General features: G+C 38.4%; 1 protein-coding gene across 2 annotated transcripts; it reads right to left on the bottom strand.

Annotated features, from left to right (window-relative positions):
• Positions 1–666: 666 nt before the first annotated feature.
• Positions 667–11,242, bottom strand: sufu (suppressor of fused homolog (Drosophila)). 2 transcript variants are annotated; one of them, XM_044372873.1, is made up of 13 exons: positions 11,183–11,242; positions 10,879–11,055; positions 10,412–10,546; positions 9,944–10,080; positions 8,414–8,556; positions 7,947–8,032; positions 7,665–7,737; positions 4,925–5,081; positions 4,694–4,796; positions 4,115–4,249; positions 2,435–2,573; positions 2,244–2,312; positions 667–2,150 (listed from the first exon to the last, which is right to left on the bottom strand). In XM_044372873.1, the coding sequence occupies exons 1-13, from the start codon at positions 11,215–11,217 to the stop codon at positions 2,061–2,063; spliced, it is 1,479 nt and encodes a 492-aa protein (XP_044228808.1). In that variant the 5' UTR covers positions 11,218–11,242; the 3' UTR covers positions 667–2,060. The 2 variants fall into 2 exon arrangements, with proteins under 2 accessions (XP_044228808.1, XP_044228809.1); XM_044372874.1 differs by having other exon boundaries at positions 4,925–5,078.
• Positions 11,243–12,477: the final 1,235 nt, after the last annotated feature.

Genomic DNA, 12,477 nt, shown 5'->3' with positions numbered 1-12,477 from the left:
TACAAATAATGTTTAGAGCAAAAGACAGAACACTTCCTGACTGTATCCAAGGGTTGTTTTCAGTGACGGAAAACAGGCATCCAGTCAGGGGAAATTATATGTTTGAAAAAAAGACAAAATGTAAAAGGACAAATGTAAAAAATAGGTGTGTGACAGTTAAAGGGGTCAAATTATGGAATAATTGTAACAATGAATTAAAAGAATGTCATAATATGTGTAAATTTCAGAAAATGTCCAAAAACATTATACAATATTTGAGAGATACAAAATATGTGACCAACACTGAGAAACTATTATGATCTGTTTGTTTTGTTTATCTGTCTCCATTTTATGATGTTGCATTTCATTATTAAATGTTATTTATGTTTGTGTTATTTCACCGTTATTTTGGGTAGAATAAGATAGGAATGCTTTGTTAAGTATTAAGGGGCACAATAAGCTCAGGCTTCAGCTTACAATGATTTAGTATTATTTTACCACTTTCATAACTGTATGTTCAATTTGTTGGTATTGTGTATAATTCACCAGAAAAAATAAAACACCATAATTATCATATTATATGCCTTAACAGGTACATATAAAATATTATAGTCAACTTTTAATCTATAGCAGTGTGCCTAAACATACTATACACACAGTATCTTCATCAGGAAGAAGTTCCTCAGGTATTTTTCATTAGTGTTCCAGCTTTATTTGTGTAAATACCTACACTCTTTAATGCACTTGCGATTACAATCAGCCAGTTCAGTCAAATAAGATAGCAATTACAAAACACCATATCAATGTCATCTAAACTTTGTCACTCTGAATAGAAAAAGACAAACAAAAATAAGATATGCCATCACATGTTGTATAAGAGTACATTTGTTGTAGTAAAAGTAGTCTTTTCCTCTGTTTTGGTGCTACCATGGAATGCAATGACGGTATCAGGAACAGACAGTGAACGCAGCAGCCTTGATTCAAAATGATGTCTTAACAATCCAGGCAGCATTAACAGCTAACAGAGAATATGTGGTCCTTCTTAAACACAAGGCACTGAGGAATTTTTCTCTTTTCAAGCAGGTCCTATTGATGAAATATTTAATATTTATGTGGCTGCTGGAGACAACATTTGAGACAGGATACTGAACATAAATTCCCAGTCTTCAAATACAACAGCCTTGATGTATGTCATTTTGTAACTGACACACATCAAGTGTGAGAAAATTGAAAGAAGACACATTGAAAAGTATTACTCAATACTGGAGTCATGTTCTTGGCACAGTGGAGAAGACGTGGTTGCACCTGCAGCATTTTCCAGATACATATGGAAACAGTTCAAATGCTTGTTTGGTTAACCTAGACAAACAGGCAGTGAATAATAGTTCAGTCTGTCATGTTGTTATTAAAGAATTATGACACATTTGAGACAAAAACAGTGCTGGCATGGGACTGCCAACAGATATTACTTTGGTATGACCACAACACATAAGAGAAAATGTCCAGCATTTGTAAATACTATACATATTAGCTCAATTGAAAAGAACACTGATAAAAAAAAAGGTTCAATAGGTGACTTTTCTGCCCTTACTATGGCCACTGGAATAAATATTAGTGTTTTTGAGAACTGCAACCCAGTTATTGCTTGGGACATCATGTCTGGTTATCACAGGATGCACGCTCAACCGCATTAGTGACGTATATTTTGGACCTTGGCAGGCCTCGCTGGAGGAATGACAACATCCTGTTTTGCCCTACAGCTAGCGTGTCACCTATAATGATTGTTCTAACAGGTCAACCATGTGGAAAGGCTGGTTTGAGGCTGGTTTGACATTTTCAAAAGCATTCGAGCCTCAGAGAAATGCTGTAAACAGTGGGGCTAGTGTGAGAAATGCAGTAACAGTCAAAAGTCTTAAGATCATCCGTCGGATCATCTTCGGGAGTGAAACATCTGTGCGCCCTGACAGCTCAGGGTCGCTGCATGTCTGCATGGGAGATTTCCTGTTTGTGATGGTCCACTCTGGAAATGTGTGGCTGCAGGTGTTTTTGTTGGTATTGTCTAGTGATTAAGCATCTCTGTCTCATTGCAGTGGGTTATCAAACACAGAGTCTGGTAAGACAGAGATCTTCAGCTTCTTTTCTGGCCAACTGTACTCCTTTGGTAACTTTGTCTATAAAACAGAAATGAAACAAGGTTAAAAAAAAAAAAAGGCAGTTGAAACTAAACTGGAAATTAACGTTACAATCCAGTAGGTTTTACTTACCTCCTCACGAGTGTTAAGTTCCTGTAAATCCCCGAGCATCTGCTCCACAAACTCTTCAGTCAACAATATCTTTACGAGGAGAGCAGAAGGTCAAATAGATACATTAAATATGAATGCACCACACGGAAAGAGAGTGTGTGTGTGTGTGTGTGTGTGTGTGTGTTTGTGTATGAGTCAGTCTGTGTGCGTACCTGAAGCCAGGGGCCATGGGCTGCATATGGATGCTCTTCAGTAGCAAAAGCTCCCTCAACTCCAGTAGACACAAATGTAATGGCTGTGTCTCCATTGATACTCTTGAAAGTAAAGTGTCTCCCATGGAGCAACCGGCCCCTGTGAACGATTAAATACAAAAAAAATATGAAGTACAGTGTTAAATAAATAAGTATATGTTTTAATAATAAGCATATAGCACTTTCATGATACTCAGACATTTTACAAAAGGAAACACAATCATTTTAATTGTTTGTTTTCATTTTAGCCATAATAGAATTCTTCTATGTGACAATTACTAACAATCTTTTTTAGAAACACAGTTAATATTCTAGTTTCAGTGCATTTTTTGAGATGACTGAAGACAGCAAGTTTCCCTTTTTGATATTAACAAGAAAAAAAGTTATCAGGTCAGAACAGTCTGACAGTCAGAAACTCACATAAAAATATTTTGGTATTCACTTGCTGTAGAAAAAAGTAAACGAAAGGACAGAAATGTTTCTCGTTGACTCATTGCAGACATTTGGAAACAGTGTAATGTTATCAGTCAACGCAGGTTTTATACATTTGTCTGCACCAGTTATGCTAATTAAAACTGGTAGAACTGGTAGAAAGCAGACATATTTTTACAACCTTTTCAGAAATGAAAAGTCACATAGTTTATAGACAACATTTGACATAATCAACCCCTGAGCCGGCATCTCATAATTGAGCCCTGTGTTCTCACTCTTTAACTGCACGACTCTCTCACATAAAAGGTCTCTCTGTAAACTAACCCTGGTCTTGATCTTTCCTCAGACAGACATTACATGAAGCAGGTTCAACCTCCTCTCCTGGCTGTACAGAGAAGCACAACCACAGGAGCGTTTCTAACATCCTCACAGTTCATAATGGATGGTACAGATGGACGGAAAACCCCCCAAAACATAATGCCTCCGGCCACAGCTGTCGCCTGCGCAGAGTCATAAAAATGTTTCAAATAAAAAAGGTAAAAAACTAAGACTATATAACAGCCACAGATGTTTAGGTTCCAAAAGATGCAGAGCTCATCAGGGAGATCCAAAACACAAAAATGATCTTATGTCGTAGTCTTTTTTTGTTTTTCCTGTTATTTTTGTTTTCATACAGTGAGGTTATAACGAGGAAACTTTACTATAGAAGTTATGATCACTAAAAATCTGTTTGAAATTAACAATCATGACCCTTGTCCTTCTAAAGTAACTTCCTGTAATTTGACAAACTTCTTGTGGAGTAGGGGAACAGTCGTAGTTGTAGCGGTATTGTTCTTAATCTACGTTGTCTCCATTGGCTCAAATATGGTGTCAATGTAATAACCTTTGTTGACTTCCCCGGTTAGTAAATAGTCAGGATAAAAAAGGTAAAAACATAAAACCTATTTACACAAGACATGTTATTTTCTCGACACTGCGATGTGGCATCAAAATGAAACTAAAACGAGGAAAATCAGAACTTTGACCTGACAGGCAAAAAAATCCCCTTTAAATTTTTAAGAGCCTGACGTCATCTGTGGTTTTATCAAGACAATTTGCCACACCCACTTAACACAAACCTTTGAGCAATTGTTTTATCTGTTTGTCTTAGGGACACTCCAAAAACAGTAAATATCTTGTGTGGGAGTAGGAGAGAATAGGGTGCGGTACCGCAGGCAGAGGGGCAGCAGTGTGCCTGACTCCTGGTTGAATTTCAGATGGACGCTTTCCAACTGTCGTGTTCGGACCAACTCATGAGGAACAATGGCTGCCGAGCTCTCACTCTCCAAACTGTCCTTTCGACTCCTGAGAAACAGACAAAGAAGAGAGAAGAAAGAGTGGAAGTCATCCCAGGGGGAATGGAAGTGAGGAAGTCTGAAATGGTACAATCAGCAATGAGGGAATTGCTTTTCTGTGAAAAAAAAGCTACTGCAAAGGAAATGGTAGCGCCTTAGTCTTTGTCTGCTACTGACAATGTACAGACAGATTTCACAATTCCTTCCATAGAACTGCTACCTGCCTCCGACGAAGACAAAATGATTTCCACAGAAAAATAACAAAGGAATATAGACAAACCACTATATTATGCTGGTAGCTATGAAACAATGGTGATAACAGTTTAGATGCCGGCTGGGCTGTGAGTCACTGCACACACTGGAGGGAGTTATCCTGGTGTAACCCTTGTGCTGAGATGAACCGGTGCTGGCGTGTGCGCTAGTGTGTGTGTTGGTGCGTGGGAGGAACACTCACTGAGGTCTCTCGTGGCCCTGTCTCTGGCTGTTGATGGGTGGTAGTGCTGCCTTGCTGTTAAACTCCAGTCCTTTCCTCAGTGTCTCCCTGATCTGCTCTGTGTCTGTCAACACACACACAAAAGATCATGTGGAATCATCCCATCATGCACCACTGACCACATGGTTCTTGGATCCTCTCAAGACTTAATTAAAGGATCTACTCCTTTGGCTTCCTCAGGACTTGGCATACCTTTGTCCGAGAGCCTCCGTGGCTGTGATCCTATGCAGATGGATCGGCTGTCCTCCTCATCCTCTGGCGGTCGACTCAGATCGTCCCACACACACTTGGCGCTGACCCCGCTCAGGTTGGAGCCCTCTGTCTCAATACCCTGGTCCACTCTCTCCTGCTTAGATGAGCAAGAAATATACGCAATCATTAACACTAGCTCACTTAAAGCTCGAATGAGGTAAATATTTACAGATATGAGAAGACACTGCATCAAACAGGACTCCCACACATGTTCTCAAGACAAAATTTCAAATCTTTTCCATAACTTTTCAAAGACCCATAATATAATTTCCATGCCCATAACCTTTAAAGCTGTAGTGCGGGACTTTTCTCTCCCACTTCTGGCAGTGAGAGTAATTACAAAAACACTGAAGACATGTGCTTACATCACAGGCTCTGCGGTAGCCTACTCCATCGCTACTGTTGTGGCTGTAAAAACAGTGGATAAAAGTGTTTAGAGTGTCACACAACCCCCGCGAAATGACTCATTTTGCTATTAGAATTTGGCCTATTTGGCCCATTAACATTTGGAAAGTCTAGAAGAGTTGCATGATTAAATTATTTTATCCCCCTTCAAGTTCGCAGAGCGCTAACTGGCAGTTAGCTGGTTCGGCATGCGGACGTCTGCATTTATAAGTTCATAAGTTCCGCACTGCAGGTTCAAGTACATGTAGTACTCTAGTTAAATAGTGTATGAAAATGAAACAGCAACCTTTTTCATTCTCTAATTGTCGGTTATTTTCATATTCACATCAAATACTCTAAACTACAGGAACAGTCATTACATTGCCCTTTATTACAGAAATAGCTTTACAGGCACTTAAGATAACAAAGTCTGGCACTGGCTTTCTAGCATGAAGGAAAACTGAACTGACTTGCTCATACACAATTAAAATTGTTAATCAACTCAAAAAGGGCTTCAACAAAAAATACCTCTTGGCCTACAAGATGTGATATAACTGCTCAAACATGCTGTATTGGGTTTCCTTTGAAGTTATTATGAACTATTTGGCACAACAAGGCTGTGCAAACTGCATGCACACATTTACAGAAGAGAGAGTGTAGATCTCCACAATGTATTCTTAAATAATTACAGACATGCCCTTCACATAACAGCCATAAGAAAACAAAGCGGTATGATGCTACATTCAAGAAAATAACTAACATTCAACCATCATGGTTTGCATTTTAAGTTTGTACTCAATAACCTTGTCTACTCCATTTTTAAAAAACTTCTCTTCGATGTCATTGTCTAAATCTGACAGGCTTTTTCTCTTGTCTTTTCCTGTGTGCTGCAGGCTATTTGACTTAATGATAAATGTCATATTTTGTGTCGCTTCTAACTATTCATTTCAGCTGGGGAGCATTAATGGAGGGAGAGACAGATGGAAGGAGGGTTAATACTGGATAGCAGGGTGAAATTGAAGGAGCATAACATAGTCACGCATCAACACACATCACGTTATCCCAAAAGCTACAGAAATTCGGACTTGCACATCAAAACGTTATCTGGAAGATTATCCATGGAACATTACTGTAACATAGCCTAATTAATTTCATTACAGACAACAAAATTAAATTCTATGACTTTTCAAAAACTTTTGATGATTTTACTTAAAGTGGCAATCTTGAAGATCTCCGTTTCCTTCTGTTTGGTGGCACCATATGGTGTTAAGCAGTAATTGCAGATGTGTTTATGGACCTCACTCCCAGAGATCAAAACAGTGTCACTGTGTGATGTCACACTAGCACAAACGAATTGAAGAGTGAGTCTGTTGCGTTAGGTCCGCCTACCCTCTCTGGTGGATCGACTACTGGGTGATGGAACATGTGTCACTAACTGCTCTGCTTCTGATGTGAAATGTATGACGGGAAAGCCGCCACTGACACCCTGATCATAATAATCAAAATACTGCAAAAGCAAGAGCTTTCATCAGTGGGCCATATGCTCAATCACCATTTTGTTATCTCATTCGGAGATGGATAGTCACTTAACATTCATTTATTTAAATGAAAATCTTTAGATTTTAAAATTCCATGACTTTTCCAGGTTTTCCATGACCGTGAGAACCCTGATCAAGATTAATGCACCAACATGGGGCGCTAAATACTACTGGAGAGTATAGTAACGTGCAAGCTGTCATAATATAACCTATATTATCTATGCAGGGTTCCTTTTATAATGCTTTGAAGATGTGAGGGTCACTTTGCTTCTGATATCTGATAAGTTATTAATGTCTTCCTTTTATCTATTTTTTATCATTATATATGGATAATCACTTGCCCTGGTTCCCTTTAAACTGAACTCTTTACAATTTAGCTCCAGTTTTTCACCCAGTTCCCATAACTGACCGTCCATCCATGAGTTCTCTTATGCCAGCTTTACCTTATCCCAGCAAACATTGGACACAAGGGTGGAGGTCTAATACAGGGTTCAAAATAAAGCCTTTGCATAATATAATAGTAGATTGTGATGCTGTTACACAATAAGTTCATTGGAAATATAGCAGTATTTCTATAAAATACATTTGGAGCACCAGCAAAAAGAAAACAAATGAACAATAAACTTATTTAAAATCTATGACACACACACAAAGCGAACAGCTGTGGAACAGGAGATTGCCCCTTATCTCACACTGTACAAATATAATAGACATATAAATACGCTTGGCTGAGTCTGCAGAACTTAATAAAGCCTTACTTGTAGGTGTGGGTCAATGTCGAAAATGGTCTCCCCTCTCCTCATGTCTGTGATTAGCCAGGGGCCACCAGCTCTGTACACATGACAATCATCAACATTTAGTTCCAGACAGCATCAATTCAAGTTAAACAAGTTAATAAATGAGTAAGTAACAACGCTCTTTGCTTGCTGCTGTGTGCAATGTGTATTTCAAACTAGACTCCATACATTTTACACAAGACATGATTTTACACTGATGCAACAGCCGACATGATAATGTAGCCAACACATGCTGAAACTCACACTCGGACTCCACGCATAAGCTCCAAAATGCCTTGGCCGTTCCACTGCTGGGCCGCCTGTAGCTCCTCTGTACATACACCCACAATCTAGAGGACACAGTGCGGAGCATGAGAGGGTGTGGTCTACAATTTTGTTACTTTCTGAGAGCCTTTAACTACTGTTGCATGCATTTATTTTGGTAAATGATGACAAAAACGATAAAGATTTTGTCTGTTGGATCAGAACCATCATGTTTGTTATGGATACATTGTCACAAATTAGTCAAAAAAAATGACAAAAATGACCTGAAAGAATTGCTACATAAATTTAATCAGCATTTAAAGTATTTCAGTATATATCCGTTTTTTTAAGGCTATGCTCATCCATATATTGTTCACATCCTTAATGTGAAGTATGTTACAATAGTCTGTGAAAGTGCCTGATGTGTAGTTACTTGTGCTATGTAAATATCACATATTATGACTGACCTGGAGAAAGCTCACGGCGCCAAATGGAGTTTGAATTGGTTGCATCTGTGGGTCCTCTGTAAGCAACATATGCTGGATGCGAGACTCACTGTTGTCTAGGGGACTGTGCCACGATACATGGTCGCCACTACAAAATGTGTTTTCTGTTGAAGAGAGCAAAAAAAGGAGACATTTTACTTTGCATGTATGACAAAATATACAGTATCAAGTTACACACTCTCTCATGAGTGTTAGTTAACAGAGGAGATTTGAGCCTGTACCTTCAGCCACCAGTGAGAAGCAGTCCTACTTTCCTACTTTTCATCATCTGACAGTGAAGAATTACAGGAAAAGAGGGGACATAGATCAACGAGAGTGAGTAACAGAGAGAAATTGAAACCCCAGTGTACCAAAAAAGCATAAAAAACTACATTTCCATCTGAGAAATCTGTCTGCTTGGGAGGTAACATGCACCCTTTCCAGATTCACTGCAGGAGAAAAGCGAGGGGGAAGATAGCCAGGAATCAGCATTCATTTAGCTCAGGGGCCCAGCCCACCCACGCGCAAATTGACCCCAGCTGGAGAGCAGAGAGGGGTTGGGGGGTGAGGACTGGGGAGCCTGGAGAGAATAGCCTTCCTCTCTTTTTGCATGGCTTTTAAATGCCCCCTTCCTTCTCAACCACACTTTCTTGTGTACATTAGATACACAACTTGAGGATTTGAGAAACTTTGCAACACAATATATGCACATTTCTCTCACACCCAGAGCATACATTAGAAAATGTCTCATTCAGCAATGGTATAATCAATCCTATTTAAATGGTTATAGGAAAGAAAGGAGAAATTAAGACTTCCTGTAAATACCCAGAGCTCCAACAAACACAAGCTCTATGTAATAAGCCTGTAGCAGACTCCTCTCTTCATGTATGTATCCCTGGAAATACAGGTCACCTTTACAAAGAACACATTCTTCACATTTAGCAAATGCTAACACGGTGGCATGGCAACAGTAGCCAAAAGGGAGTTGTTGTATCAAGACCAGCGCAGATAAATGATTTACTAGACTATAAACAAACTGTGATTTGTGAAAAACACAAATCATTACTCTTTTCAGATGTAGGACCAATAGCTAAAAAACCCAGAAAAACAGTAAAGTACTGATTTATCAATATATAAAATAAAGCAAAGCATGCAACTTTTTATAAAGTCAACTATCATATTAATACCAAATATTTAATGTTTCTTAAAAAATAACTATATTTAAATAGCTCCCTTTACCAGGGAAACACCCATAAGAGTACAATCATTATTGCTATATTGTCTGCAATAAAGTTTTTCAATCAAGTTTTCAATTATTTTACAGTGGACTATGAGATTAAATGATATGCTGAGATAGAGCCACTTATTTTTTGTCTTAACCAGTCCCAAAAACATATTATTTGTAGCTGTTAACGGTGTGCAGCTAACTCCAAGCAAAGATGTGACAGATAAGTACTGCTTTGTTTTTGTTTTTTTCCAAATGCAGCAGTGCACATAAAGCCGTACTCTTACCTGACTGGAACACATAGCGAGCCAAGCCTTGCATGAGTTCAGCGGGCCAGGTTGGTGGCGCCGTCTCTCCCACCTCTCGTTTGAGTCTAAAGGTGAGCTCAAAGCCAAACCCACTGGGTTTGTCTACCCCTGCGAATCTGACACACAGACACACAGTGTGAGTAAACACGTTTCTCTCTTATATGCATGAGTGTTGTTAGAACCACAATGCTTATCAACATTAACAGCATGGTGTAGAATAATAGAGGATCATTAGGTGGCATGCTAATTAGTAAGTGGTCTACTGTTAGAGGTGTCCTGAAATAAGCTGGCATACTTAAGAAAAGGCTTGATGTACATTGAGACATTAAAATTACATCAAAAACTTTTGCTCTATCCCATAAAACAAACAACTGAGATTATCCCAATTTCTTTAACCTTCTTTTCCTTGTCCAACTGCAAGTCAAAGTTACAACCAAAAGTACTTACTCGTGAACTCTGTTGTCCCCATACAGGTCACTCAGTCCAAAGCTCACATAGTGCCAATGCTCCTGGATGTCCTGGGCTGGACAGCCCACATTCCTGTACATACTGATGTAGTCCAGAGGGTCGGGACCCCCTAACCTGTGAGAAGCACATAATGAATACATTCAGCCATGTCACACATTGTTTTAGTTGTCAGAGGGCTGTGTTTACTCTTCACTACACACAGACAGGAGGGCATGTGTTTTCTAACATACACAACTGTTAGGGTTCAATCAAAATATAGTATCGATCATGATTAAAACTCCCTCAAACAAAATAGCAGTTGCCTAACCGACAATATGGTTCTTGGGTGTAACGTTAGCTGAAATGTTAGCTTGGAAGCTAACTGTTAGCTAAACATCTAGCCATCACTAAACAAACTCAACTCTTACACGTGTGCCAAGCCAGCAACAAAAGAACAGGATACCTACCAATATTTTACAATGGCTGTAACTTGAAGCGGGTTGGCCTGCTCGGGGTAAAGTCGCCGACATTCCCCGTAGATAGCCTGCAGTCCCGGGGGAAACAGCGACACTAGCCCATGGGCTTGAGCACCACTGGTAGGCCGTACTTCATCCATGCCACGGCCTCGAACTAACGTGGTTATTCTATTAAGAAAACAACGTGAATGCAGTTATCTTCTGCTTCCTACCCCCAGTTGAATAAAATAGAGACAAAACTAAACCATAAAAGCTTCACACTAGCAACACTATCTAACGGAAAAATAGGTTTAACCCTGGTCGTTGTGCTCCACTCAGCCTGTTGCTCATCCACAAAAACTACTGACGTCACTGACCGACGTCTACTACTAGCCAATGGTGAAGGAGCTCTAGGATTATGATTGGCTGATAAATTGTCAATCAGACAATGTGAAGACGTGATAACAGGATCGTGTCTTCGAAGTTTTTTAAGGGCCAAATTATGGAAACAAATGTGATTTTTGTAAAAATAAAATAAAATAAAATAAAATAAAATAAAATAAAATAAAATAAAATAAAATAAAATAAAATAAAAATTTATATATATTAAGAAGAAACAACTAAACATCTATTTCATGAATGTCAGTATACATCAGGATTCTGGAAAAAAGAGGATTATTTTGACACTCAAACCAACCATTCAATTAAGCTGGAGGCCAAAGATGTAATACTATAGTATGAAAACAAAAACCAGAAAGTTCAACGGACTGTCAATTTATTAATTTTACTGGGAAAATTTCACATCCATAAATTCAAGTTCTCGAGGTCTTGCCCATAGTTTGAACTTTTCATGATTAAATTTAGAAAGTATTCTGAGTCTATCCAAATTATCAATAAGAAATGTGCATATACACTTAGTATGCTCCAATAATTTTTTTTTAAAGAAATCTGATTTTATTACCTTCCTTTTCTGTTAAGTTATTTTTAAATTATTTTTTTTCTTTTCATCATTATTACTTTTACCCTATGTCCTGTTACCATGTTGAATGTATCAACCAGTTGAAAGGTGTCTGTTATATTATCTTTATTTCATTATGATGCTTACGTGTTTGACGGTTTTAATGAATAAATAGATGGGAGAAAAAAGGGCCAAATTATGGATGTTAAATGCACCATGAAAGAAGTCCAGCTAAGGCTTTAAGAAAGCCATAGCCTACGACATATCCTGCACTATCTAAAGTTTGTTTCCTGGATGTTTTGATACCACTTTCTCAAGCTGTAGTTAATGGCTTTATTATATATTATTCATATTATTATTATAATAATAAATAAGAATTATAATACATTTAGTTTGTACTGTACTTTTTATTTCCGGTAAATCTTTAAGTGCTACAGTGTTAAAAACATAGAACACACAACATAAAGAAAATAACAAGAGTTAATATGAAAAAGCCTGTCAAGGCTTTTAGCCTGTTTTAAAAGATATTAGCGTCTGTGCTGCCCTTAGATGGTTAGGAAGGTTTTCCAAAAGGTCACAGGTCCACTAGAGGAGAGATTTTTCCTGCCTTAATGTTAACTAGACAGGAAAAGGGTATGTTATGGTAGCCACTA

The sequence above is a fragment of the Thunnus albacares genome, chromosome 14 (assembly GCF_914725855.1).
Source record: "Thunnus albacares chromosome 14, fThuAlb1.1, whole genome shotgun sequence".
NCBI classification, from domain to species: Eukaryota; Metazoa; Chordata; class Actinopteri; order Scombriformes; family Scombridae; genus Thunnus; species Thunnus albacares.
This window is presented reverse-complemented; position numbering and strand designations above follow the sequence as displayed.

Bases quoted from the DNA above. Each gene is read 5' to 3' on its own strand.
- sufu (XM_044372873.1), bottom strand. From the start codon at position 11,217: ATGAGCAACAGGCTGAGTGGAGCACAACGACCAGG. The intron at 10,081-10,411 runs GTAAGTACTTTT...TCTGTGTGTCAG, and splicing joins GGGGACAACAGAGTTCACGA to ATTCGCAGGGGTAGACAAAC. The intron at 8,033-8,413 runs GTCAGTCATAAT...TGTGTCCTCTAG, and splicing joins GCGCCGTGAGCTTTCTCCAG to ATTGTGGGTGTATGTACAGA.